Genomic DNA, 26,408 nt, shown 5'->3' with positions numbered 1-26,408 from the left:
AACCACGGCAAGGTGACCTCCCCTGATGGGTCCCTGCTCTACCGTACATAAGCCACTTCTGGGCCACCAGCCTTTTTCTCTATATTGTGCAGTTTTTGCAGCTTGCACATGTTCACAATAGGAGGTGCTGGTCAGGTTTTTTTTTTTTCTATTTAGTTGCTGGATGCTAGCTGCCTCTAGCCTGATCTTGCACCCCTCCCACTGGCCTTGCAGGTGGCCGCAATCAGCTATACCTGCCCATAAATTGTAGGCTTAGCCCGGTAGTGACATGTTTGTCCAAAATTGTAGGCTGGTGGCCCAGAAGTGGCTTATGTACGGAATAGCAGGGACCCATCAGGGGAGGTCACCTTGCCGTGGTTGATGGGCTTACATGAATTGGCCAATTTGTGCACTAAGAACCTTCATTTTTATATTACTTTAAGTAAAAAAAAATGTTTTTTTGAACAAAATATTTTTGAGGATTATCTAAATTGAATCGTTATAATGTTTTTCTGTGTTTTCACATGGCCTGAATTCACGTACATGAGCTGCTGCATTCTGTTTCTCTCAATAAATATATATATATATATATATATATATATATATATATACATATATATATACACATATATATATACATACATATATATATATATATATATATACACACACACACTGTATATATATATATATATATATATTTTATGTATAAAATCGATATTACATAGTGTATTGCATATTTACAATGTATTCGTTTTTTGTGTTCTAAAGTTGTATTCTAATAAATATATATTATGTTCTATCTAAATATCTTGATCATTGTATCATAAAAATGATTAAATGTCTGATGTTCACATTGTACTACAATAAATTTTTCACTTAAATACAAGCAATATATGTGGGAGTCGGAGTCAGAGTCGGTGTAAGGGAAATTGAGGAGTCGGAGTCGCAGGTTTGGTTTACCGACTCCACAGCCCTGCTTTTCAGTACACTTGGAAACTACTGGTCTCCTATAACCCCACCGCAGACAGGGCTTCCCACGAGGCCGAAGATGGCGGTGACAAAGGCTTTCAGGGTTGCGGGTAGGGTGAATGGAGGGGATGAGAGTCTGAACTACCACTCACACAGATGGTAACGATTTAAACTCGTCTTTCAGAAATTAAAGGTGCATCTAAATGGTTAACAGCAGCATTCAGAGCAAGTTAATTGACACCCGCCATGTACATAGCACTCTACGCTGCTGGGCCTGCTCCTTACACCCCGATGTACCATCTTACCTCCATTTCTTCATGCATGGCCAGTGATCGATGACCCCATCCAATATTACAGCTTTCTGGGGTATCAGGTAATTGCGCCTGAAGTGTTCCAGTGAGGGGCAGCGCACTGTAGGAATTGTGGTATCGGCACACAGGACCGGGGAGAGTGGACGGGGTATTTTCTGCACAGAGAAATAACCATAAGATTGTTACGCCACCATCTTCTATAAAACACACATTGGGACTCATTTATTATAATGGTCTCCGTTTCCCATAGCAACCAGAGATCAGCTTCCATTTTGTTTTTTTAAACAGATTTAGAAAAATCAAAGCTGATCTGTGATTGGCTGGAAGGAACAGAGACAGTTTTAACAAACTACAACATCTCACAAACAAATATGTCTAATCTCTAAGGTCGGTTTCACACGTCAGTGGCTCCGGTCCGTGTAGTGACAGTTTCCTCACGTACCGGAGACACTGACACACGTAGACACATTAACATGAAAATGTCTCTGCACATGTCAGCGTGTTTTCACGGACGCACGGTCTGTGTGTAAAACATGGAGACATGTCAGTGCTTGTGGGAGCGCACAGTCCGCAAAACGTGCTGAACACAGCACACGGAGAACAGTTCACACTGTAAATGGAAGCAGCGGGCGCAGTGATGAGCGTTGACGTCACTGCTAGTTAATGAGCATGCGCCGGCTGCTACCATTCATTCCCCAGTAGTTTACAGTCTGAGCGGTCGCATTAGCATCACTCCGCCAGTAAATTGATTAACCCCTGAGATGGATTTACGCCATGAGACTTGACTAATTGTGGGACAGGTATGGGATATTGTTAGTTTATTATTTTACACTTTTTTACAGAACGATGGCGTCGATATGGAATTAGGAGTATAATAAAGCTTTAAACAATGTGTGTAGTGTATTTTTTCATTAAAATACTTTGCTCTAATTGTGTGTGTTTATTTAACCCTTTTCTTACAAATAGGATTAGTAATGGAGAGGTGTCTTATTGACACCTCTCCATTACTAATCCGGGCTTAATGTCACCTTACAATAGAAAGGTGATATTAACCCCTTATGACCCCACTTGCCACCACTACAGAGCAAGTGGGAAGAACCTGACAAAGCTCCAGAAGAGGAGCATCTAATAAATGCGCCTTTTCTGGGCAGCTGTGGGCTGCTGTTTTTATGCTGGGGGGGCCAAGATCAATGGCCTCTTACAAGCCTCAGAATAGCAGCCCCCAGCTGTGAGTTTTGCCGGCTTGGTTTACAAACAGAGGGGGGCCCAACGTCAGGGTTTTCATTCATTCTTCTCTCCTGCTCGCTGTTGCCAGCAGAGCAGGAGAGAACAATGACAGCCGCGTTCAGCACCAGCCGCTGGGGAACAGCGCTTACTGTAGCACTTCTTCCCCGGTGGCCTCCTGTGTGGTCCTGATGTGGCACACGGTTGCCACATGGAGGTACCACATATCCACATGGACACACGGCCAGCTCCGATAACGTTTTTTCCGGTACCGGAATTATCTGGACGTGTGAGACCACCCTAAGAAAAACTACCTTTGGGATTTGGCCGTGTGGTTCCACATCCACCCGATGCCCTTGAGTATCTCTCAGACGTTTCTGTCTTCTGTGGGTCAGGACTGAAAGAGAGGAAGGAAATATCAGCAAATGAACAAACAGATGAAAAGTTTCACCAAGATGGATCAGATTTAAGTTAAACTTGAAAATAAAATAACAAAAAAAGTTTTACCTGAAGACAGAATTAGTCATCTTTTTATTTTTGCAAATCACACTATGTGGTATAGGGCCATCTATGCAAGATGTTCATAAGCTGCTTGGACAAACTAGATTTTTGGGCATCCAATTGTCAGATGAGATTCAATGTGGAGAAATGTAAAGTTTTGAACTTGGGCACTAACAATATGGGGGGGGGTAAAATTAGGTGAGTCACTGGTAGACAAGAATCTGGATGTGCAAGGGAGTAAAACTAGAAGAGTTACTGGTAGGGAAGGATCTGGATGTAGGGGAGAGAAAAATTAGGAGAGTCACTGGTAGAGAAGGATTTGGGTGTAGGAGGGAGTAAGGGCCCCGTCACACACAGCGATCTCGCTAGCGAGATCACTGCTTAGTCACAACTTTTGTGACACAACAGCAATCTCACCAGCGAGATCGCCGTGTGTGACAGCGATCAGCGACCAGCCCCCCTGCCGGTATCGCTGATCGCTGCAAGAAACCTCTGGACATTTTTTTCGTCGCTGATCTCCTGCTGGCCAGCACGCATCGCTGCGTGTGACAGGCGGGAGACCAGCGATCAGGTGAAATGAAAAAAAATTAAAAAATATTGTTATTCTCACCTTCCGGCGTCCCGCGCAGTCTTCCCGCCTCTCTCCACGCTCCGGTCCCAGTAATCCTTTGCAAGAATGACCGTGAGACTTTGCCATCCAGCGAGAACGGACGTCATCGCGATAATTCTCGCAAAGGATTACTGGGACCGGAGCGTGGAGAGAGACGGGAAGGCTGCGCGGGACGTCGGAAGGTGAGAATAACAATATTTTTTTATTTTAATTTATTTTTGACATGAATATTTCATCAGCGCTAACGAACACAGTGATGCCGCGCGCTCGGCGTCGCTGTGCTAATCGCTGGTGAAGCTGTCTGTTTGACAGATCACCAGCGATCACATAGCGACTCACCAGCGATCCTGACACGTTGATATCGTTGTCGGGATCGCTGGTAAGTCGCTATGTGTGACTCCAGCTTAAGACTAGGAGAATCTCTGGTACAGAAGGATCTGAATGTATGGGACAGTAAAATTAGGAGAGTCACTGGAAGAGAAGGATCTGGATTTATTTGTGGATCACAGGCTATATAACTTGCAATGTCAAGTAGCATTATATTGTCATGTATTAAAGGGGGCATGGACTCGCGAGACAGGGACAGGATATCACAAGTTTACTAGGTTTTAGACTATGATCGCATGCTTTTGCTGTGTTTTCTTTCTGCAGGCAAAATAAGATCTCTTGGCAGCAAAGACACTTCTTACAAAAGGCAGGATTTGGTGTGTTTCTGATGCATTCTTGCTGCACATTACAGCTGTCATTTGTCTACAGTACATGTTTCATAAAGTTAGTTTTATTCACCAAAAACACACGGTTGTGTCTTTTTTGCACTCTCTTGTTGCTTTCTATGGTAAAAAGAACTGACACGCTACAGATTTTTTTTTTTTTTTAAAGCGGCAGTTTTCCAATTGAGTCAGGGCAAAAAAAAAAGCAAGTGTGTGCATAAGATTTCTGAGATTTCATAGCTTTTGCTAGTACTGTGAAGATCTTAATTTCCATTAAAAAAAAAAAAAAAAATCCTGTAAAAAATACAATGTGTGAGCATAGCCTTTAGCACCAGTTCAGAGAAAGAATAGCCAAGGTAAAAAAAGAAGAGCCACAAAACTGATAAGAGGCATGGGGGATATTAACTATGATGAAAGATTAAAATAATTTAAGTCTTGAGAAGAGAAGGAAAATATGATGTAAATAAATAAGACACCACAAGGGGGCACTTCTGCCTGGACCATGCTGCATTAAAGGGGTTATCAAAGTCTGTTTCATTTCTTTTTTGTACTATGAGTGTAAGTAGTAACAGGCCTGTTCTACCCGGCGCCGGCTCATAGCGGTAACGGACCACTCTGAGACGGCAAAGATTTCCAGCAGACTGAACAGGCAGGTAATCAGCAACTACCTGCAAGATCTTAGCTTCATAATAGAAAAAATAAATAGAAAGTCCAGGATAACCCCATTTATTTATGCACCGTAACCCCTTCCCTTTTTTCTTTCCCATCCCTCAACTGAAATTAATAAAGAGGTTCGGACTGGCTCATCGGAGAACAAGAGGATTCTCCGGTGGGCCCAGGCACTGACATTTGCTGGCATACAAGGTCGGCAGCTGCCTAGGACCCCCGCTGCCCCAGTCAGTGGCTTGTCTCCAATAGCGGCACACTAACACAGCTGCAATAAGGCACGAGTCAGGAGAACCCGCTGCCGTTGGAGCAAAAGGTGACAGGGGCAGATTGCTGCGGCTAAAGTCTGTGCCCGATGCTCAAGAGCAGTGAATATTCTCTCCTTTTCACGCGCCTGCCTCCTGCCACCCGCTGCTGCTCCCCAGCATTCCACTATATCGGCAGATGCCAATACAACTGAAAGCAATAATGGAGGAGAGCGCGTCAGATAACGCTCCCCTCTCCCATCATTCCCCTCTGACACAGCTGATGCGCGATCACGTCCCTTCATCGTGTAACCGCTGTGTGTCGGGCAGACTACAGTACAGCTGCTGAGACGGAAACAGACCGGGATCAGCGGGGGGAACGAGGAGGAGAGATGAGTATTGAACCTATTGTTTGCTATATAAACTAGTGAGTGAGTACTGATGGTCATAATACTGTGCAGGGGGCTATATTATATTCTATAGAAGGGGGGCTGCATTATATTCTATGGAGGGGGAGGCTGCATTATACTCTATGAGGGGGCTACATTACATTCTATGGAGGGGGGGGATGCGTTATACCCTATGAGGGGGCTATATTATATTCTATGGTGGGGGGCTGCATTATATTCAATTATATTCTATGGGGAGGCTGCATTATATTCTATGGAGGGGGCTACATTATATGCTATGGGGAGGCTGCATTATACCCAATGAGGGGGCTACATTATAATCTATGGGGAGGCTGCATTATACTATATGAAGGGGCTACATTACATTTTATAGAGGGGGGCTACATTATATTCTCTGGCGCTGCTTTATAGTGTATGAGAGGTCTACATTATATTCTAGGGGGGAGAAACTTCATTATACCCTGTGAGGTGGCTGCTTTATACTATATTAGTGGGGCTGCATTATATTATATGGGGATGGCTACATTATACCTTATGAGGGCTGCATTATATTCTATGAGGGGGCTACTCCAACAGCTGCTATATCATTAAGATGTGTACTACCTTATATTATACCCTGATATTAGCGTGTTTTACCGCACAATTGGTGGTTTTGTATTTATTTTTATGCAGCTACATAGTCGGCACACCATAGAAAATCCTTCTTGGGTTCCAAGGTGCACCAGTCCGACGCTGTTAATAAACGTGTATTTTTTCAACTGTACCATTTAACTTTTCAAAAAAAAAAAAAGTTTATGGCCATGGGGACCAATTACATCCAGGGTTGTCTAAGGACGTAACTAGAAATCATGGGGTGTCATAGTGGACATACCAGAAAATGCCATCTATTTATGATTGAAGGGGGCTGGACCTCTGAGATCCCCTCCAAAAGAGGATGAAGGGGAGTTACTGCACTTGCCGTGCAGAGAATTGCAGCCCCCTTCCCCTTGAATAAAGCTATGCTTCCGCTCCCCTGCAGAGTGTGTGGCCATAATACTGCAGCGGGAAAACCGGTTGAGCGGCAATGGTACCTATTTAGAGCTGTATGCCCTTTTATTTTTCAGGACGGAGCTGTGGGTCCCACTGGTTGTCATAGGTCTTCATGTATCAGATAGGCATGCTCCTTTAACCCCTTAATCACCCACGAGCCGCTAAAAGCAGCGAACAAACTAGCTCCGTTCGCTGCTGTTTAACCCCTTAAATGCCGTTACTAATTTCCAACAACGGCATTTAAAACAGTTTGAACAGTGTGCGGGCTTCCGATCAGCCGCACGTCGGCCCATCACACAATGCTTTTAACCCAGAATCAGCGCCAGTCGCTGCACTCGTCCCTGCCCAAAAAAGATAACAATGGTTTATGTACCCTAAAATGTCACCCATAAAAATTACAGCTCTACACGCAAAAAGCAAGTTGTCCTGCAGCTCCATCCATAGGAACAAAAGTTACTGGTCAGAAAATGGCGACACAATCCAACCTTACAAAGTCAGAAATTTCAAAAGAAATAAAAGAAATAATATATTCCACTTAGAAGGATGGTATCGCCACAGTCACACGGAGAATCATATCACCGCAAAATGAATGCTGTAAAAATAAAACCAATGGTGGATTTTTTGTTTCCTCTCCGCTACCATTACACTTTTTTTTTCCTTTTTTTCCGGTGTCATTTAAAACTTCAATTTGTCCTGCAAAAAAAATCATGCCCTCATATATTTGTATTGACGGATAAAAAAAAATTACATGAAATTAAAAAAATTAAATAAAAATGTACTTGGCTCTTGGAAAGTGGCCTCTGGGGGGGGGGTTAGAAAAGAATAATCATATCACTAGCGTTCATGGCATGGCAGCACAGTACATCCCACCTAAAAAATTGGGGGCCCCAACTCTTACATGGCTGCTGATAAGTCAAGTTGCAAAGGCTCCGCCATAGCTGTGGTCATCCATATTGACTACTGTTATGTAAAGAGTTCGCACTCCCCATGGATCCACATGGTAAGAGCGCCTGCTCTGGGACTTATGTTCTTCAAACGGAAAAGGGTTTCAGAGACGGGACCCTCAATTATTAGGGATAATTCTTTACAAAGGCTTCCCATCTGAGTAGGTGACGGCATGCAGCTAGGTGCTTCCCACTGACTCCACATTACCCATGGATGAATTACCTGTTGTGGACTTTGGAGGCCGCACAGAGTCCTTGGAGAGCGAATCCCTCAATATTTGGATTATTTTACTTATCACATTGTCCATGATCTCAGCTCCCAGGAGCAATGACATGTCACACACCCGCAGAACCTCGTCCTTACTGAATACCGGCTCCCCACAATGCCCGACCACTTTAAACAGGCAGCCATAAGAATACGCAATCCTCCAGTCCCGGGACATGTCCCTCCAGTTACGGCCATTCAGCTTCTCCCAGCTATAGTCCATAATCATCTCCCCCAGGTGTCCACACCGGCCCAGATCACACGTATAGACGCAGGCTGCTGCCTCGTTCACACACATGACAATGGCCCCGTCCACCTCCGGGCCCAGCTGATGCAGAAACTCATCGAGGTTAGAAGGGAATAGGGACCGGATCTGGGTCCACACCGAGCTCTGCATTTGCTCCTCTAGGTTTATCCTTGAATCCTGGGCACTCTTCATCATCTCATACTGGTTCCACCAGTTACATACTGGGTCCCGCTGTCACCCCTGTGAATAGAAAGAAAAATATTCACCAATACAACATATATGGCTCGTTACATCAATGCTTCCCTTTGTAACAAATCATAGAGTGATGCAATCATAGAATCATAGAATCGTAGAGTTGGAAGGGACCTCCTGGGCCATCTGGTCCAACCCCCTGCTCAAAGCAGGATTCGCTAAATCATCCCAGTCAGATGTCTGTCCAGCCTCTGTTTGAAGACTTCCATTGAAGGAGAACTCACCACTTCTCGTGGCAGCCTGTTCCACTCATTGATCACTCTAACTGTCAAAAAGTTTTTTCTAATATCTAATCTTTGTCTCCTCCCATTCAGTTTCATCCCATTGCTTCTAGTCTTTCCTTGTGCAAATGAGAATAAAGTTGATCCTTCTACAATGTGACAGCCCTTTAGATATTTGTAGACAGCAATTAAGTCTCCTCTCAGTCTTCTCTTTTGCAAACTAAACATTCCCAAATCCTGCAACCTTTCCTCATAAGACAGGGTTTGCAGACCGGTCACCATTCTGGTCGCTCTTTTCTGAACTTGCTCCAGTTTGTTGATGTCTTTTTTAAAATGTGGTGCCCAAAACTGGACACAATATTCCAGATGAGGTCTGACCAAAGAGGAGTAGAGGGAAATAATGACTTCACGTGATCTAGACTGTATGCTTCTGTTAATACATCCTAGAACTGCATTTGCCTTTTTTGCTGCTGCATCACACTGTTGACTCATATTCAGTCTGTGATCTATTAGTATACCCAAGTCTTTTTCACATGTGCTGTCACTTAGCCCTATTCCTCCCATTCTATATATGCTTTTTTCATTTTTATTGCCCAGATCTAGTACTTTGCATTTCTCCCTGTTAAAAACCATTCTGTTAGTTACTGCCCACTTCTCCAGTTTATTTAAATCTTTTTGAATCCTCTCTCTCTCTTCTCTAGTATTAGCTATCCCTCCTAGCTTTGTGTCATCAGCAAATTTAATCAGTTTACCCTCAATTCCTTCATCTAAATAGTTGATAAAGATGTTGAACAATACAGGGCAGAGGACAGAGCCCTGTGGTACCCCACTTGAGACATTCTTCCAACTGGATGTGCAGCCATTTACGACCACTCTTTGGGTCCGATCACTAAGCCAGCTATGAATCCACCTAACAGTTGCCTTGTCCATTCCATACTTAGTCATTTTTTCAATAAGGATTGTATGAGAGACTTTGTCAAATGCTTTGCTGAAGTCAAGATATACTATATCTACAGCATTTCCTTGATCCACCCAATCAGTGATACCGTCATAGAAGGAAATTAAGTTAGTCTGACATGACTTATTAGTTACAAACCCATGCTGACTCTGTTTGATCACTTCATTCTTATCCAGGTATTGACTTACATGTTGTTTAATAATTTGTTCAAAGATCTTTCCTGGTATAGAAGTCAGACTCACCGGCCTATAGTTGCCTGGGTCCACCTTCTTCCCCTTTTTGAAGATAGGAACAACATTTGCTCTTCTCCAGTCTTCTGGCACTTCTCCTGTTCTCCAAGAATTTTCAAAGATTATGGAGAGTGGTTCAGAAATTTCTTCTGCTATCTCCTTCAGTACTCTGGGGTGTAATTCATCTGGACCTGGAGACTTGAATTCATTTAGGTTAGCTAAGTGTTTCCTCACTATCTTTCTGTTTATAGATATCCTGGATTCTTCTATTCCCTTAATAGGACAGTGAATAACAGTTGGTGTTACATTTCCTTTCTGAGAGAAAACAGATGCAAAATAGGAATTTAAAAGTTCAGCCTTCTCAACATCCTGTCTTACCATTTCATCATTTTCATCCTGTAAAAATCCTATAGCATCTTTGACTTTTCTTTTACTTTTGACATATCCCCAAAATCCTTTATTATTGCTTTTGACATCTCTTGCAAGCCTCAATTCATTTTTAGCTTTAGCTAATCTGATTTGTGCCCTGCAGATTCTGCAGACAGCATTATATTCTTCTTTAGATATGCCTCCCTCTTTCCATTTTATAAACATTTTTTTCTTCCTTTTTAGCATGTGCTTTAGTTCTGTGTTCACCCATCCTGGTTTCCTTAAATGCTTCCTATTCTTCCCTCTTTTCGGAATTGTTAACAACTGTGCTTTGAGAATTTCATTTTTCAAGATTTCCTATCCTTCCTGGACATTTTTGTCTTTAAGGATATCCAGCCATTGGATCCCTCCAATTATCTTTCTGAATCCCTTAAAATCTGCCTTTCTGAAATCTAACCTTGACGTCTGAGTCTTCACAGGTCTTCCGCCTCTAGTTATCCAAAATTCTAAAATAGCATGGTCGCTACCTCCTAGGGTTCCAGCCACTTTTACCTCCTCAACCATTTCCTCCCTGTTTATAAGGATTAGATCCAAGGTAGCAGTTCCCCTTGTTTTCTCCCCTACCTTTTGGAAGATAAAGTTGTCAGCAAGAGAGGATAAGAATTTCCTTGACCTGTTAGTTTTGCCTGAGAGAGATTCCCAACAAATGTCTGGATAGTTGAAATCTCCCATGACAACTATGTCATATTTTTTGGAGAACTTGGCCATTTGATGCATAAAGAGTTCATCCATATCTTCAGCTTGCACAGGCGGCCTGTAGTAAATGCCTACAATGGTGTCCTTTCCATTGTTCTGTCCTTGTATTCTTACCCAAACAGTTTCCACAGATCTCCCAGTCTCTGAAGCTTCAATCTCTGTGCAGATATACGCGTTTCTAACATACAATGCAACACCTCCTCCTCGTTTATCAAGTCTGTTTCTTGCAAATAAGTTGTATCCTTCTAGTCTTGTATTCCAATCATGTGTATCGTCCCACCAAGTTTCAGTGATTCCAATGACATCATATTTCTTTTCCTGTGTTAGTAGTTCCAATTCTCCTTGTTTGTTGCCCATGCTTTGTGCATTAGTATAGAAACATTTTAGTTTGTGATTGGTTTCTCTTTCTCCAATATTTTTATTAATTAGATTCTTTCGTCTTTGTTCTTCCTTTCCACTTCTAATAGCAGAGTTCTCAATAGCATTTGTCAGGTGTATGGCTTTTTCTGGTCTTTTGCTTCCCTTCCCATGTTGTTCTAGTTTAAAGCTCTCCTTACAAGTGTAGCAAGGCGACTTCCAAATACATGCTTTCCAGTCTTCGTAAGGTGCACCCCATCTCTAGCAAGTAGTCCATCGTATAAGTAGTTCACTCCGTGATCCAGAAATCCAAATCGTTGCTGACGGCACCATCGACGTAGCCAGTTGTTCACCTGCAGAATCTTATTCCACCTCCTTGTTCCATGGCCATCCACTGGGAGGATGGAAGAGAAGACCACCTGCGCTCCCAGTTCTTTCACTTTCTTGCCTAAGTCTTCAAAGTCTCTGCAGATGTTTCCAGGTCGTTTCTTGCGGTGTCATTTGTCCCCACATGTAGTAGCAGGAATGGGTAGTCATCTGTAGGTCTGAAGAGTCCTGATATCCTGTCAGACACATCTTTAATTTTTGCACCTGGAAGACAGCACATTTCTCTTGTAGTTATATCCGGTCTGCAGATAGCGGCCTCTGTTCCTCTCAGCAGGGAATCCCCCATGACCACCACTCTCCGTTTCTTCTTCACAACATTTTTCTTTCTCCATCCAGGAGGACTCTGAGGGCGTACAAGGTTGCTGTTTGTTGGCAAAGTCTTATCCTGATGTATTTCTTCATCGTTTTCCTGCGTGAGAGCCTGGTACTGGTTTCTTCAGGTGCACTTCGAATTTCTTCTCTTTCTGTAACATGAAGAGATAATTCTGCTCTGTCCAAGAACTCTTCACCTTCCTTAATGATCTTCAACGTAGCCAACCTCTCTTCGAGATTTTGCAACTTTTCCTCCAACAGGGACACAAGCTTGCATTTGTGGCATGTGAAATTTGGCTTTTCCACTGGTAAGTCTGTGAACATGTAGCAAGAAATGCAGCTCACCAAATGGCTCCTGGCCTCTTCCATGTTGAGATCTCTTAAAAACGATGAAAGATGAGCCAAAATTTGCGCGCCGATAGGCGCGCGGTTTTTCCGATTTCCTCTTTTCAGCTGCAACGGCCAAAACCCAGTGATCGTAGAGCTCGCGGAGACTCTTCACTTATCCCAGAAGGCACTGGGAATATGCAAATGATCTCCTCAAGACTCTTCCCCTGGTTTTCCGATTTCCTCTTTTCAGCTGCAACGGCCAAAACCCAGTGATCGTAGAGCTCGCGGAGACTCTTCACTTATCCCAGAAGGCACTGGGAATATGCAAATGATCTCCTCAAGACTCTTCCCCTGGTTTTCCGATTTCCTCTTTTCAGCTGCAACGGCCAAAACCCAGTGATCGTAGAGCTCGCGGAGACTCTTCACTTATCCCAGAAGGCACTGGGAATATGCAAATGATCTCCTCAAGACTCTTTCCCTGGTTTTCCGATTTCCTCTTTTCAGCTGCAACGGCCAAAACCCAGTGATCGTAGAGCTCGCGGTGACTCTTCACTTATCCCAGAATGCACTGGGAATATGCAAATGATCTCCTCAAGACTCTTCCCCTGGTTTTCCGATTTCCTCTTTTCAGCTGCAACGGCCAAAACCCAGTGATCGTAGAGCTCGCGGAGACTCTTCACTTATCCCAGAAGGCACTGGGAATATGCAAATGATCTCCTCAAGACTCTTCCCCTGGTTTTCCGATTTCCTCTTTTCAGCTGCAACGGCCAAAACCCAGTGATCGTAGAGCTCGCGGAGACTCTTCACTTATCCCAGAAGGCACTGGGAATATGCAAATGATCTCCTCAAGACTCTTCCCCTGGTTTTCCGATTTCCTCTTTTCAGCTGCAACGGCCAAAACCCAGTGATCGTAGAGCTCGCGGAGACTCTTCACTTATCCCAGAAGGCACTGGGAATATGCAAATGATCTCCTCAAGACTCTTCCCCTGGTTTTCCGATTTCCTCTTTTCAGCTGCAACGGCCAAAACCCAGTGATCGTAGAGCTCGCGGAGACTCTTCACTTATCCCAGAAGGCACTGGGAATATGCAAATGATCTCCTCAAGACTCTTCCCCTGGTTTTCCGATTTCCTCTTTTCAGCTGCAACGGCCAAAACCCAGTGATCGTAGAGCTCGCGGAGACTCTTCACTTATCCCAGAAGGCACTGGGAATATGCAAATGATCTCCTCAAGACTCTTCCCCTGGTTTTCCGATTTCCTCTTTTCAGCTGCAACGGCCAAAACCCAGTGATCGTAGAGCTCGCGGAGACTCTTCACTTATCCCAGAAGGCACTGGGAATATGCAAATGATCTCCTCAAGACTCTTCCCCTGGTTTTCCGATTTCCTCTTTTCAGCTGCAACGGCCAAAACCCAGTGATCGTAGAGCTCGCGGAGACTCTTCACTTATCCCAGAAGGCACTGGGAATATGCAAATGATCTCCTCAAGACTCTTCCCCTGGTTTTCCGATTTCCTCTTTTCAGCTGCAACGGCCAAAACCCAGTGATCGTAGAGCTCGCGGAGACTCTTCACTTATCCCAGAAGGCACTGGGAATATGCAAATGATCTCCTCAAGACTCTTCCCCTGGTTTTCCGATTTCCTCTTTTCAGCTGCAACGGCCAAAACCCAGTGATCGTAGAGCTCGCGGAGACTCTTCACTTATCCCAGAAGGCACTGGGAATATGCAAATGATCTCCTCAAGACCCTTCCCCTGGTTTTCCGATTTCCTCTTTTCAGCTGCAACGGCCAAAACCCAGTGATCGTAGAGCTCGCGGAGACTCTTCACTTATCCCAGAAGGCACTGGGAATATGCAAATGATCTCCTCAAGACCCTTCCCCTGGTTTTCCGATTTCCTCTTTTCAGCTGCAACGGCCAAAACCCAGTGATCGTAGAGCTCGCGGAGACTCTTCACTTATCCCAGAAGGCACTGGGAATATGCAAATGATCTCCTCAAGACCCTTCCCCTGGTTTTCCGATTTCCTCTTTTCAGCTGCAACGGCCAAAACCCAGTGATCGTAGAGCTCGCGGAGACTCTTCACTTATCCCAGAAGGCACTGGGAATATGCAAATGATCTCCTCAAGACCCTTCCCCTGGTTTTCCGATTTCCTCTTTTCAGCTGCAACGGCCAAAACCCAGTGATCGTAGAGCTCGCGGAGACTCTTCACTTATCCCAGAAGGCACTGGGAATATGCAAATGATCTCCTCAAGACTCTTCCCCTGGTTTTCCGATTTCCTCTTTTCAGCTGCAACGGCCAAAACCCAGTGATCGTAGAGCTCGCGGTGACTCTTCACTTATCCCAGAATGCACTGGGAATATGCAAATGATCTCCTCAAGACTCTTCCCCTGGTTTTCCGATTTCCTCTTTTCAGCTGCAACGGCCAAAACCCAGTGATCGTAGAGCTCGCGGAGACTCTTCACTTATCCCAGAAGGCACTGGGAATATGCAAATGATCTCCTCAAGACTCTTCCCCTGGTTTTCCGATTTCCTCTTTTCAGCTGCAACAGCCAAAACCCAGTGATCGTAGAGCTCGCGGAGACTCTTCACTTATCCCAGAAGGCACTGGGAATATGCAAATGATCTCCTCAAGACTCTTCCCCTGGTTTTCCGATTTCCTCTTTTCAGCTGCAACGGCCAAAACCCAGTGATCGTAGAGCTCGCGGAGACTCTTCACTTATCCCAGAAGGCACTGGGAATATGCAAATGATCTCCTCAAGACTCTTCCCCTGGTTTTCCGATTTCCTCTTTTCAGCTGCAACGGCCAAAACCCAGTGATCGTAGAGCTCGCGGAGACTCTTCACTTATCCCAGAAGGCACTGGGAATATGCAAATGATCTCCTCAAGACTCTTCCCCTGGTTTTCCGATTTCCTCTTTTCAGCTGCAACGGCCAAAACCCAGTGATCGTAGAGCTCGCGGAGACTCTTCACTTATCCCAGAAGGCACTGGGAATATGCAAATGATCTCCTCAAGACTCTTCCCCTGGTTTTCCGATTTCCTCTTTTCAGCTGCAACGGCCAAAACCCAGTGATCGTAGAGCTCGCGGAGACTCTTCACTTATCCCAGAAGGCACTGGGAATATGCAAATGATCTCCTCAAGACTCTTCCCCTGGTTTTCCGATTTCCTCTTTTCAGCTGCAACGGCCAAAACCCAGTGATCGTAGAGCTCGCGGAGACTCTTCACTTATCCCAGAAGGCACTGGGAATATGCAAATGATCTCCTCAAGACTCTTCCCCTGGTTTTCCGATTTCCTCTTTTCAGCTGCAACGGCCAAAACCCAGTGATCGTAGAGCTCGCGGAGACTCTTCACTTATCCCAGAAGGCACTGGGAATATGCAAATGATCTCCTCAAGACTCTTCCCCTGGTTTTCCGATTTCCTCTTTTCAGCTGCAACGGCCAAAACCCAGTGATCGTAGAGCTCGCGGAGACTCTTCACTTATCCCAGAAGGCACTGGGAATATGCAAATGATCTCCTCAAGACTCTTCCCCTGGTTTTCCGATTTCCTCTTTTCAGCTGCAACGGCCAAAACCCAGTGATCGTAGAGCTCGCGGAGACTCTTCACTTATCCCAGAAGGCACTGGGAATATGCAAATGATCTCCTCAAGACCCTTCCCCTGGTTTTCCGATTTCCTCTTTTCAGCTGCAACGGCCAAAACCCAGTGATCGTAGAGCTCGCGGAGACTCTTCACTTATCCCAGAAGGCACTGGGAATATGCAAATGATCTCCTCAAGACCCTTCCCCTGGTTTTCCGATTTCCTCTTTTCAGCTGCAACGGCCAAAACCCAGTGATCGTAGAGCTCGCGGAGACTCTTCACTTATCCCAGAAGGCACTGGGAATATGCAAATGATCTCCTCAAGACCCTTCCCCTGGTTTTCCGATTTCCTCTTTTCAGCTGCAACGGCCAAAACCCAGTGATCGTAGAGCTCGCGGAGACTCTTCACTTATCCCAGAAGGCACTGGGAATATGCAAATGATCTCCTCAAGACCCTTCCCCTGGTTTTCCGATTTCCTCTTTTCAGCTGCAACGGCCAAAACCCAGTGATCGTAGAGCTCGCGGAGACTCTTCATTTATCCCAGAAGGCACTGGGAATATGCAAATGATCTCCTCAAGACCCTTCCCCTGGTTTTCCGATTTCCTCTTTTCAGCTGCAACGGCCAAAACCCAGTGATCGTAGAGCTCGCGGAGACTCTTCACTTATCCCAGAAGGCACTGGGAATATGCAAATGATCTCCTCAAGACCCTTCCCCTGGTTTTCCGATTTCCTCTTTTCAGCTGCAACGGCCAAAACCCAGTGATCGTAGAGCTCGCGGAGACTCTTCACTTATCCCAGAAGGCACTGGGAATATGCAAATGATCTCCTCAAGACCCTTCCCCTGGTCGTACTAAGGAGGGGGTGGATGTATGAAGCGGGCTCAGGTGCTGAGCCCACTCCATACACTGTAGGTGCCAGGTGCAGGCGCCCAATTCTCCTTTAGCGCAGCCAAATATTTATGGTAAGGGTATTTTCCCAGTTGCTTGTTTTCTTGCCCTTTTGATCCCATGGTGCTGATGGGGGCTATGACAGGGGGGCCTGATGAACGCCCCAGTTTGTTTCACACACACACAATTATATATATATATATAAAATATATATGGTGCAACCACCTCATCCAGGCACAGCTGTATCTTCAGTGCCACCTCCTCATACCTGCAGAGCTGTATGATCAGTGCCACTACCTCATCCCTGCAAACCAGTATGTTCAGTGCCACAACCTCCTCCATGTAGAGCTGTCTGATCAGTGCCACCACCTTGTCCGCGCTGAGCTGTATGTTCAGTGCCACCACCTTTTACCTGCAGACCTGTATGATCAGTGCCACCACCTTGTCGCCGCAAAGTTGTATGATCAGTACCACCGCCTACTCCTTGCAGAGCTGTACGATGAGTGCCACCACCTAATCCCTGCAGAGCTATTTGATCAGTGCCACCACGTCATCCCCTCAGAGCTTTATGATCAGTGCCACCATCTTGTCCCCGCAGAGCTGTATGATCAGTGCCACCACCTCCTCCCTGCAGAGCTGTATGATTAGTACCACCACCTCATCCTTGTAGAGCTGTATTATCATTGCCACCACCTTGTCCCTGCAAAGCTGTAACATAAGTGCCACCACTTTGTCCGAGCAGAGCTGCATGATCAGTGCCACCACCTCCTCTCTGCAGAGCTGTATGATAAGTGCCACCACCTGGTCCTTGCAGAGCTGTATGATCAGTACCAACACCTTGTCGCCGCAGAGGTGTATGATCAGTGCCACCACTTCCTCTCTGCAGAGCTGTATGATAAGTGCCACCACCTGGTCCTTGCAGAGCTGTATGATCAGTACCAACACCTTGTCCCCGCAGAGCTGTATGATCAGTGCCACCACCTTGTCGCCGCAGAGGTGTATTATCAGTGTCACCACCTTGTCCCCGCAGAGCTGTATGATCAGTGCCACCTCCTCATTCCTGCAGAGCTGTATGATCAGTGCCACCACCTCCTCCCTGAAAAGCAGTATGATTAGTGCTACCAACTCGTCACTGCAGAACTTTATGATCAGTGCCACCACACATTCCCTTCAGAGCTGTATGATCAGTGCCACCACCTCCTCTCTGCAGAGCTGTATGATCAGTACCACCACCTTGTCGCCGCAGAGCTGTATGATCAGTGCCACCACCTGGTCCTTGCAGAGCTGTGTGATCTGTGCCACTACCTCATCCCTGCAGAGCTGTATGATCAGTGCCACAACCTCATCCCTGCAGAGCTGCATGATCAGTGCCACCATCTTATCCACACAGAGCTGTATGATCAGTGCCACCACCTACTCCCTGCAGAGCTGTATGATCAGTGCCACCACCTCGTCCCTGCACACCTGTATCATCAGTGCCACCACTTCATCCCTGCAGAGCTTTATGATAAGTGCCACCACCTCATCCCTATACAGCTGTGCTCTGTGTGTAGAAATTGGATTTTGTGTCTCCTCTTTTCTCCCAATATTCCCCTTTTGCACAATAGTTGGGTCACATAAATCCAGGAATATCTCACAGTTTTCTCCCCGGAGATGCGTCTGGTTGGGGAGTGAGTCGCATTATGAAGCTGCCCCTTATCAGTTCTCTTCCACCATTACAGGCCTCAGCGGTCACAGCTCCACAATGGGTGAGACCAGATTTTAGCAGGTCATTGCAATCAGCCGATGTGGATCATCTCCTGATGTGGAGCATCTGTCACCCCCAATACTCCGCACATACGGGGTACAGGGAGGTCACAGGTCAGGGAGGCGGCAGTCAGCGGAGCCATCGCCTGTGTTACCCTTCTGGGCTCTCAGCAGCTCCAGGTCGTCCCCACATCGTACAATCAGCGTCCTGTACGATAGACATTGTAGTAAAGATCCCTGTGATGGTGACAGGAGCCGGGAACAGGAGGAACGAGTTCCCCCAGCAGATGTATCTTCCCGGATACACAGCGATGTGCAGATCTGGAGGACGACGGCGATGATCCCGGGACCTCCTCTCCGCTCTTCCCCGGCGTCTCTGCTAGTGACAGCTACAGACGGTCGGTGGAGAAGATGGCGAAGAAAAAGCGGCGGAGGAAGCGCGCTCTGCTGTCCGGTGTCAGCCGGTAAAGGGCTTTTATTCCGGGCAGGGAAGCACAAGGGGAGAGCGGAGCTTCACTCGTTCTCAGCTGGGAAGAGGCGGGGCATGTATGCAGTGTCAGCCAATAGATGCTCAGGACGGTGTAGCTCAGCAGCCAATCAGTGCACAGTAAGCCTGTAGCTCAGCAGCCAATCAGTGCACAGTAAGCCTGTACATATAACAGACTCCTCCAGCTCCGGCCTTAGTGTTTTCCTATCGGGAGATTTTTGTGTTTTGGCTCCGTAGCATAAGGATGGCAGAGACCGCGCTAGCCGCCGCTCCCCCTCCCGCAGAACCGGCTGCCAAAGCCAAGAAGCAGCCAAAGAAATCCGCCGCCAAGAGCAGCAAGAAATCCTCCGGTCCTGGCGTCTCCGAGCTGATCGTGAAAGCCGTGTCAGCCTCTAAGGAGCGCAGTGGGGTGTCTCTGGCCGCCCTGAAGAAGGCGCTGTCTGCCGGAGGGTACGATGTAGAGAAGAACAACAGCCGCCTGAAGCTGGCCGTCAGGTCTCTGGTCACCAAGGGCACCCTCCTCCAGGTGAAGGGCAGCGGCGCCTCCGGGTCCTTCAAACTCAACAAGAAGCAGGAGACTAAAGTGGCCAAGAAGTCAGCAGCCAAGCCCAAGAAACCCGTTGCTGCTAAGAAAGCCGCCAAATCTCCGAAGAAGCCCAAGAAGGCTCTGACCACGGCCAAGAAGAGCCCGAAAAAGGCCAAGAAGCCCGCAGCTGCCAAGAAAGCGGCCAAGAGCCCCAAGAAGTCGAAAGCCGCTCCCAAGCCTAAGAAGGCGACGAAGAGTCCGGCTAAAAAGGCGGCCAAACCTAAAGCTGCCAAGAGTCCGGCTAAGAAAGCCAAGAAGCCCGCGGCCAAGAAATAAGTTGCGGACCCAGTTATTTTACACAAAGGCTCTTTTCAGAGCCACCACCCTGTCCCCGCAGAGCTGTATGATCAGTGCCACCACCCTGTCCTCGCAGAGCTGTATGATCTGAGCCACCACCCTGTCCTCGTAGAGCTGTATGATCGGTGCCACCACCCTGTCCTCGTAGAGCTGTATGATCTGAGCCACCACCCTGTCCTCGCAGAGCTGTATGATTAGTGCCACCACCCTGTCCCCGCAGAGCTGTATGATCAGTGCCACCACCCTGTCCCCGCAGAGCTGTATGATCTGAGTCACCACCCTGTCCCCGCAGAGCTGTATGATCAGTGCCACCACCCTGTCCTCGTAGAGCTGTATGATCAGTGCCACCACCCTGTCCCCGCAGAGGTGTATGATCAGTGCCACCACCCTGTCCCCGCAGAGCTGTATGATTAGTGCCACCACCCTGTCCCCGCAGAGCTGTATGATCAGTGCCACCACCCTGTCCTCGCAGATCTGTATGATTAGTGCCACCACCTTGTCCCCCGCAGAGCTGTATGATTAGTGCCACCACCCAGTCCCCGCAGAGCTGTATGATTAGTGCCACCACCCTGTCCCCGCAGAGCTGTATGATCAGTGCCACCACCCTGTCCTCGCAGAGCTGTATGATTAGTGCCACCACCTCCTCCCCGCAGAGCTGTATGATCAGTGCCACCACCCTGTCCCCGCAAAGCTGTATGATCAGTGCCTCCACCTCCTCCCCGCAGAGCTGTATGATCAGTGCCACCACCCTGTCCCCGCAGAGCTGTATGATCAGTGCCTCCACCTCCTCCCCGCAGAGCTGTATGATCAGTGCCTCCACCTCCTCCCCGCAGAGCTGTATGATCAGTGCCACCACCCTGTCCCCGCAGAGCTGTATGATCAGTGCCTCCACCTCCTCCCCGCAGAGCTGTATGATTAGTGCCTCCACCTCCTCCCCGCAGAGCTGTATGATCAGTGCCAACACCCTGTCCCCGCAGAGCTGTATGATCAGTGCCTCCACCTCCTCCCCGCAGAGCTGTATGATCAGTGCCACCACCCTGTCCCCGCAGAGCTGTATGATCAGTGCCTCCACCTCCTCCCCGCAGAGCTGTATGATCGGTGCCTTCAGGTGACAGTTCTGTGTAATGGAGGGAAGGGGCCGATGTGCAGCAGAAATCACGTTACTTCCATCATCCTAATTATCACCACCTGTAACCCACATCTTAGTAAGAGTGGTGTGAGGTTATAACTCCGATGTGAGAGTTGGAGCGTCAGTGACTGATTATAGAGGAGCTGCTGTACCTCTCTGGGTACTGGGAATATAGAATCGGAGCTTCCGCTGTAGAAGCCGCCTGGAGATTGGATGTGACCCTGTGTATCAGAGCAGTGGGTGATAGCTGAACTGTGAGTCAGGTTGAGCCTTCTCTGTACAGTGATTGGTCGCGGACATCAAACGCTATTCGCTGCTCACATTCTACAAAATAACCAATGGAATGCAGGGGACGTGTCCTCATGAAGCGTGAATAGGGGCAGAGGAGTATAAATAGCCGCTCACTCTGCTCCTCTCATCACTTCTGTTCTCTTCTATACAGAGCTATGGCCAGAACTAAGCAGACCGCTCGGAAATCCACCGGAGGGAAAGCGCCCCGCAAGCAGCTGGCCACTAAAGCCGCCAGGAAAAGCGCTCCCGCCACTGGCGGAGTGAAGAAGCCGCACAGATACCGGCCAGGGACAGTTGCTCTCCGTGAGATCCGCCGCTACCAGAAGTCCACCGAGCTGCTGATCCGTAAGCTTCCCTTCCAGCGCCTGGTGAGAGAAATCGCCCAGGACTTCAAGACCGATCTCCGCTTCCAGAGCTCCGCTGTCATGGCCCTGCAGGAGGCCAGCGAGGCTTATCTGGTGGGGCTGTTTGAGGACACAAATTTGTGCGCGATCCACGCTAAGAGGGTCACCATCATGCCCAAAGATATCCAGCTGGCCCGCCGGATCCGTGGGGAGAGAGCTTAGATCTGTCCTGCCCACCTGACTGCAACACAAAGGCTCTTTTCAGAGCCACCCAATCCTCCCTCAAGAAGAGCGAATTCCTGACCTTTAATACTGCCGGCTTTGCTACCAACCATGGTCCTGATCATGCTCGTGGTGGTGAGGCTGGTAGTTTTGCTACCCCTGCTGATGCTGGCATGGCAGGTGGTGCAAATGACCTCTTTTGGGGTTATGGGCAGAGTATTAAAAAACAACTAGACTTGAGAAGGCCTAACAGATGGACAGGCAACTTCCATCATGTTGGTGTTACTGTTAATAGTCGCCGGCCTTCTGTCTGCGGCAACCACACTGCTTCTTCCTGGCTGTTGGGGCGCTATGCCTCCCTCCCCCTATGCTGCTGTCCTCACTTTGCATGTCCTCCTGCTAGCTTGGGTCAGTTACTATATCATCCACCACTTCATCCTGCTAAACACTGTCTCTTGTGCCTCCTTCGAGCCTGCCACCTGGTTCCAGCAGTCATGGTACTTTATTTCCCAGGGCGTTCTGATGCTTCCTGTATCCCTGGGTGGTCCTTACCAGGTCAGCTCGCCCAGGGTGGGTTGGAATCATGGCCCACAGGGTCCACTCCAGGAGTCCTCACACGAACAAGGGTGGGTGGTTTTGCTGGGCGTAAAATACTGGTTATGGAAAAGGTTGAGGTGTAACCCACAGGGCAACATGTTTGCCAGCCAACACACTTAGTGTATGGGCATTACAAGTCTAGGAGATCCGGTTCTTTTTTTAATGAGACATTTTTTAAAAGGCCCTCTATATTTTATTCCAAGGGGGGATTGGAGTTATTGGGGTGCATATGACTTGGTAGCAGGGCAGGCCTTGCCGTGAATCCATAAGAAAACAGAATTGGAGTACGAAAGTAATAATGTTCTTTGATTCTATGTGAAGTGGATTGTCCTGGGCCCAACCAGTATGTGGGTTCAAAGGTTTATTGGGGTGCACATGACTTTGTAGCAGGGCAGGCCTTGCATTCAATGCAACATTTTTTATGGAGGCCCTCCTGGACATCTCGTGAAAGGGGTATTGGGTGTGTTGTAATTCTTGGTAGCCCATCCAGTCACTGCATAGACAATAACCATTTAGGAGACCCACTGTTTAATAATGGCCCTTTAAGTAGATTAATGCCGCCTGAGGCCCCTGTAAAAATAGGCTCTGTGACCGAGTCCCTCCTTCATAAATAAAACAAGATGTGTCTGCTTATGTGTCACACACCGCATGGCCAGCTGGGGTTGTTAAATGTTACAATGACATTTCCAAGTGAATGCATTAGTTTTGATTGAAAGCAATGTTAAAGTTGCAAAACGCTTCAAAAACGCTGCGTCTGAACATAGACCAAGTGGTGGAGGAACATTTTGACTTGGGGTTATTTATTTTGCCTTATATACTAGTCTTTAACCTGGAAAGGATGTACCTTAAAATTTATCCCAGCAAAATCCGTTTTGGTATATTATTTGGTGCACTGGTAACAATGGCATGAAACTCTGACAACATTGTTTGAAACTGTGACCTAGGAGTCAGGAATGGTTCCAGAAGCGATCCGCATTATGTCCCCGTGTCATTTGAGCAGTGTTTCCTTCATTTTCAGATGTTTTTAGACCTTAAATGGACCCCCGGGGGGAATCGCTGCAAAAATGCTCAGGTCTCCCATAGACTTACATGGGGCTCGTTGTCCTGACCGAGTACCCGAGTATTCTAATTTGCTTGACCTTAACAACGAGCACCCGATGAGCTCGCCCATCACTAATCCGAAATCATCCTGACCCGCAATAATGAGGTCAGAAAACGTGAGGAGAAGTGACGAGATCCCGCAGTAACTTCATCTCTGTGGTGCGCAGTGTTGTGGGGATTGTAGATCAGGAGCTCGGAGTCCAGAATATCCGATATATGGATTATTCAGCCCTTTCAGGAGCATACATGTCACTCTATGGGGGTATACAGCAATACATGAGGGTGTGCACGAATATATGGGGAGTATACAGCACTGTATGGATACAGGATATTCAACTATAAAATACTATATGTTGGATTATCAGCACTATATGGAGGTATATAATACTACTTGAAGGGTATACTGCACAATGTGTCCGTATACAACAGTATTTGGCAGCTTACAGCACTATATGGGGGTATACAGCCACATATGATGTTATATAGAACAATATGGAGGGCCCACAGCACTTTGTGCAGAGTATTCAGCAATATGTAGGTATCAGCACTACCTTATGCTCATGTCACTATATGGAGGGTATCCAGCACTATGTGAGCCTATACATACAATAGCTATTTGGGGTTTACAGCACTATATGGGGGTATTCTGTAGATGATTCTGAATGGGAGGAGACACGGATTAGATATTAAAGAGAACTTTTTGACAGTGAGGATGATCAATAAGTGGAACAGGCTGCCACTGGAGGTGGTGAGTTCTCCTTCAATGGAAGTCTTCAAACAGAGGCTGGACAGACATCCGTCTGGGAGGATTTAATGAATCTTGCACTAAGCTGGAACATTCCATGATTCAGGCTTATATAGAACAGATGCTCTCGGATTTGTGTCTGCAGCACTAGATGGGGAGTATACAGCACACGTAGGCTTTGTAGTGCTGTATACCACCCAGTAGGTGGTATGGAGGATGTGCAGCACCGTACGGGGTGTGTATACATTGCCTGCAGCTCCAGGGCTGATCAGTCTCAACTCCACTTCCAGCAGTGATCGGAGCGGACCCCACACGGAGACCCGGTAACGTTATATCTGGGCGTCTCCGTGTGGGGTCCGCACTGATCACAGGAGGCCGCATCTAGCACAGATCGGATGATACAATCCGCACATGTTCTACCAGGAGGAGCCCGATGTGCTGAGCGCTGCCGGGAGAACACGTGTACATGAGGAGCAGCAGGTAGAAGGGCAATAAGGAGTTAAACGTAGGAGGAAGCACGTCTATCGATTGGTCGGTTCCTGTGGGCGGAGCTTTATAACCGTTTGATGATTTGAATCTCCCGCTCAGTCGTGCTCTCGGCCCTCGATCATTAACCCTTCAGTGACTGTTCTCTGCTTGTGGAAGAGACATCATTTCCCAATCACTGTCAGGAGTAAGCGGCCATTATACCTGCAGCTCATGTGGTAAAGTGAGATTGTATTAACCCCTCAATCCCCAGAACGGTGGCCGCTGCTCATTATCTCACCAACCACATTTATGCAGTTATCTTGTATGCGAGACTTTTTCTCCTCTGGAGGGATGGCGCTCTCCGCACTCAGAAATACACAGGCTCCGGAGCCGCCTCATCTCCAGTCCTCGCTATGGTCCGCCGGGCTCGGATGACGGCGCTGTACATTCGGGGTGCGGACTCTGTTCTCTCTTCTGGCTCCGACTACTGATAAATAGGATAAGACACCAGAAACCTCCCCGTCATGAGGGGAACGAGCCGCTAATGTCCGGCTGCGGGGAGGGAGCGGCTTCATCCATCAGCCCGAGCACAGGAGACCGCTGCCGGCTGTAGCTCCAGTCCATGTTATTAGGAGCAGTCAGGAGGTCACAATCAGTGGCCACATGTAGATGGTAAATGAGGAGGGTGGTAGTGATGAGATGCAGGCGCTGGACATACCGGGGAGCCGCCACTAACAAGGGGGAGCAGTTACCGGTACAGGAGGTGACCGCTCCTCACTGGATTTACACCAATCCTGAGAAATAGGATCTGACCAGACTCCATCACCGCAGTCATCAAATATCAGGAATTGTAGCTTCTCCAGAACACATGTGTGCGGCTCTGATAGGAGCCTTTGGGGGAGGCGCATCTATCCAGCGACAATCCCCGGGAGTATTCGCTGCCTCCTGACACACACACTGATCTGATCAGTAAGACCTGTAGCAGAATCACGTTCATCTCACGGCAGAACTTGGATTTCTGCTCTGTAGTGACCACATCACAGCGAGGTATGTACTGTGGTGCAGAGATGTCTGTGCTGCACAGTGCGGATATACTGTATGCCCCCAGAACCTGGCAGCTGTATATTATAGGTCAAGGAGAATAAACCACATCACCCCAAGTCCGCGGTGCCAGCTCCAGTATGGAAGGAGGAAAGTGCAAGACACATGCCAGGCTGTGACAACTAGTATACTTACAGGCACCAGAATGCAGGAATAGGAAATCGTAGCCTCTCAGGTAGAAGATGTGGGTGGCTCTGAAAAGAGCCTTTGGGTTATCAGCACAGAAGAGAATACAATTAACCTCCGAAGCCGTAGAGAGTGCGGCCCTGGCGCTTGAGCGCGTACACCACGTCCATAGCGGTGACGGTCTTCCTCTTGGCGTGCTCGGTGTAGGTGACGGCGTCACGGATCACGTTCTCCAGGAAGACTTTCAGGACCCCGCGAGTCTCTTCATAGATGAGGCCGGAGATGCGCTTGACGCCTCCTCTGCGAGCGAGACGGCGGATGGCAGGCTTGGTGATGCCCTGGATGTTATCACGGAGCACCTTCCTGTGCCGCTTAGCGCCGCCCTTCCCAAGACCTTTTCCTCCTTTGCCGCGACCAGACAT

General features: G+C 47.6%; 4 protein-coding genes across 4 annotated transcripts in view; 2 read left to right on the top strand and 2 right to left on the bottom strand.

The window, feature by feature from the left end:
• Positions 1-8,384, bottom strand: part of LOC141057137 (lysine-specific demethylase 8-like) — a 46,258-nt gene extending 37,874 nt beyond the window's left edge. The window contains exons 1-3 of the mRNA XM_073553682.1: positions 7,825-8,384; positions 2,801-2,883; positions 1,257-1,417 (exon numbers count right to left, since the gene is read on the bottom strand). Coding sequence (XP_073409783.1) covers positions 1,257-1,417; positions 2,801-2,883; positions 7,825-8,308 — 728 coding nt within the window. The 5' untranslated portion in view covers positions 8,309-8,384. The remainder of the gene's footprint in view (positions 1-1,256; positions 1,418-2,800; positions 2,884-7,824) is intronic.
• Positions 8,385-19,176: 10,792 nt separating this feature from the next.
• On the top strand, positions 19,177-21,901 carry LOC141057135 (histone H1.3-like). Its single transcript, XM_073553680.1, has one exon. It carries the CDS (start codon positions 19,224-19,226, stop codon positions 19,839-19,841), a length of 618 nt encoding a protein of 205 aa, XP_073409781.1. The 5' UTR covers positions 19,177-19,223; the 3' UTR covers positions 19,842-21,901.
• On the top strand, positions 21,219-21,901 carry LOC141057136 (histone H3). The gene has a single exon (XM_073553681.1). It carries the CDS (start codon positions 21,438-21,440, stop codon positions 21,846-21,848), a length of 411 nt encoding a protein of 136 aa, XP_073409782.1. The 5' UTR covers positions 21,219-21,437; the 3' UTR covers positions 21,849-21,901.
• Positions 21,902-26,096: 4,195 nt separating this feature from the next.
• Positions 26,097-26,408, bottom strand: LOC141056998 (histone H4). Its single transcript, XM_073553471.1, has one exon. It carries the CDS (start codon positions 26,406-26,408, stop codon positions 26,097-26,099), a length of 312 nt encoding a protein of 103 aa, XP_073409572.1.

Source organism: Dendrobates tinctorius, unplaced genomic scaffold (assembly GCF_039654945.1).
Source record: "Dendrobates tinctorius isolate UK_male_01 unplaced genomic scaffold, ASM3965494v1 ptg000202l, whole genome shotgun sequence".
Lineage (NCBI taxonomy): Eukaryota > Metazoa > Chordata > Amphibia > Anura > Dendrobatidae > Dendrobates > Dendrobates tinctorius.
This window is presented reverse-complemented; position numbering and strand designations above follow the sequence as displayed.

Bases quoted from the DNA above. Each gene is read 5' to 3' on its own strand.
- LOC141057136 (XM_073553681.1), top strand. From the start codon at position 21,438: ATGGCCAGAACTAAGCAGACCGCTCGGAAATCCACCGGAGGGAAAGCG.
- LOC141056998 (XM_073553471.1), bottom strand. From the start codon at position 26,408: ATGTCTGGTCGCGGCAAAGGAGGAAAAGGTCTTGGGAAGGGCGGCGCT.
- LOC141057135 (XM_073553680.1), top strand. From the start codon at position 19,224: ATGGCAGAGACCGCGCTAGCCGCCGCTCCCCCTCCCGCAGAACCGGCT.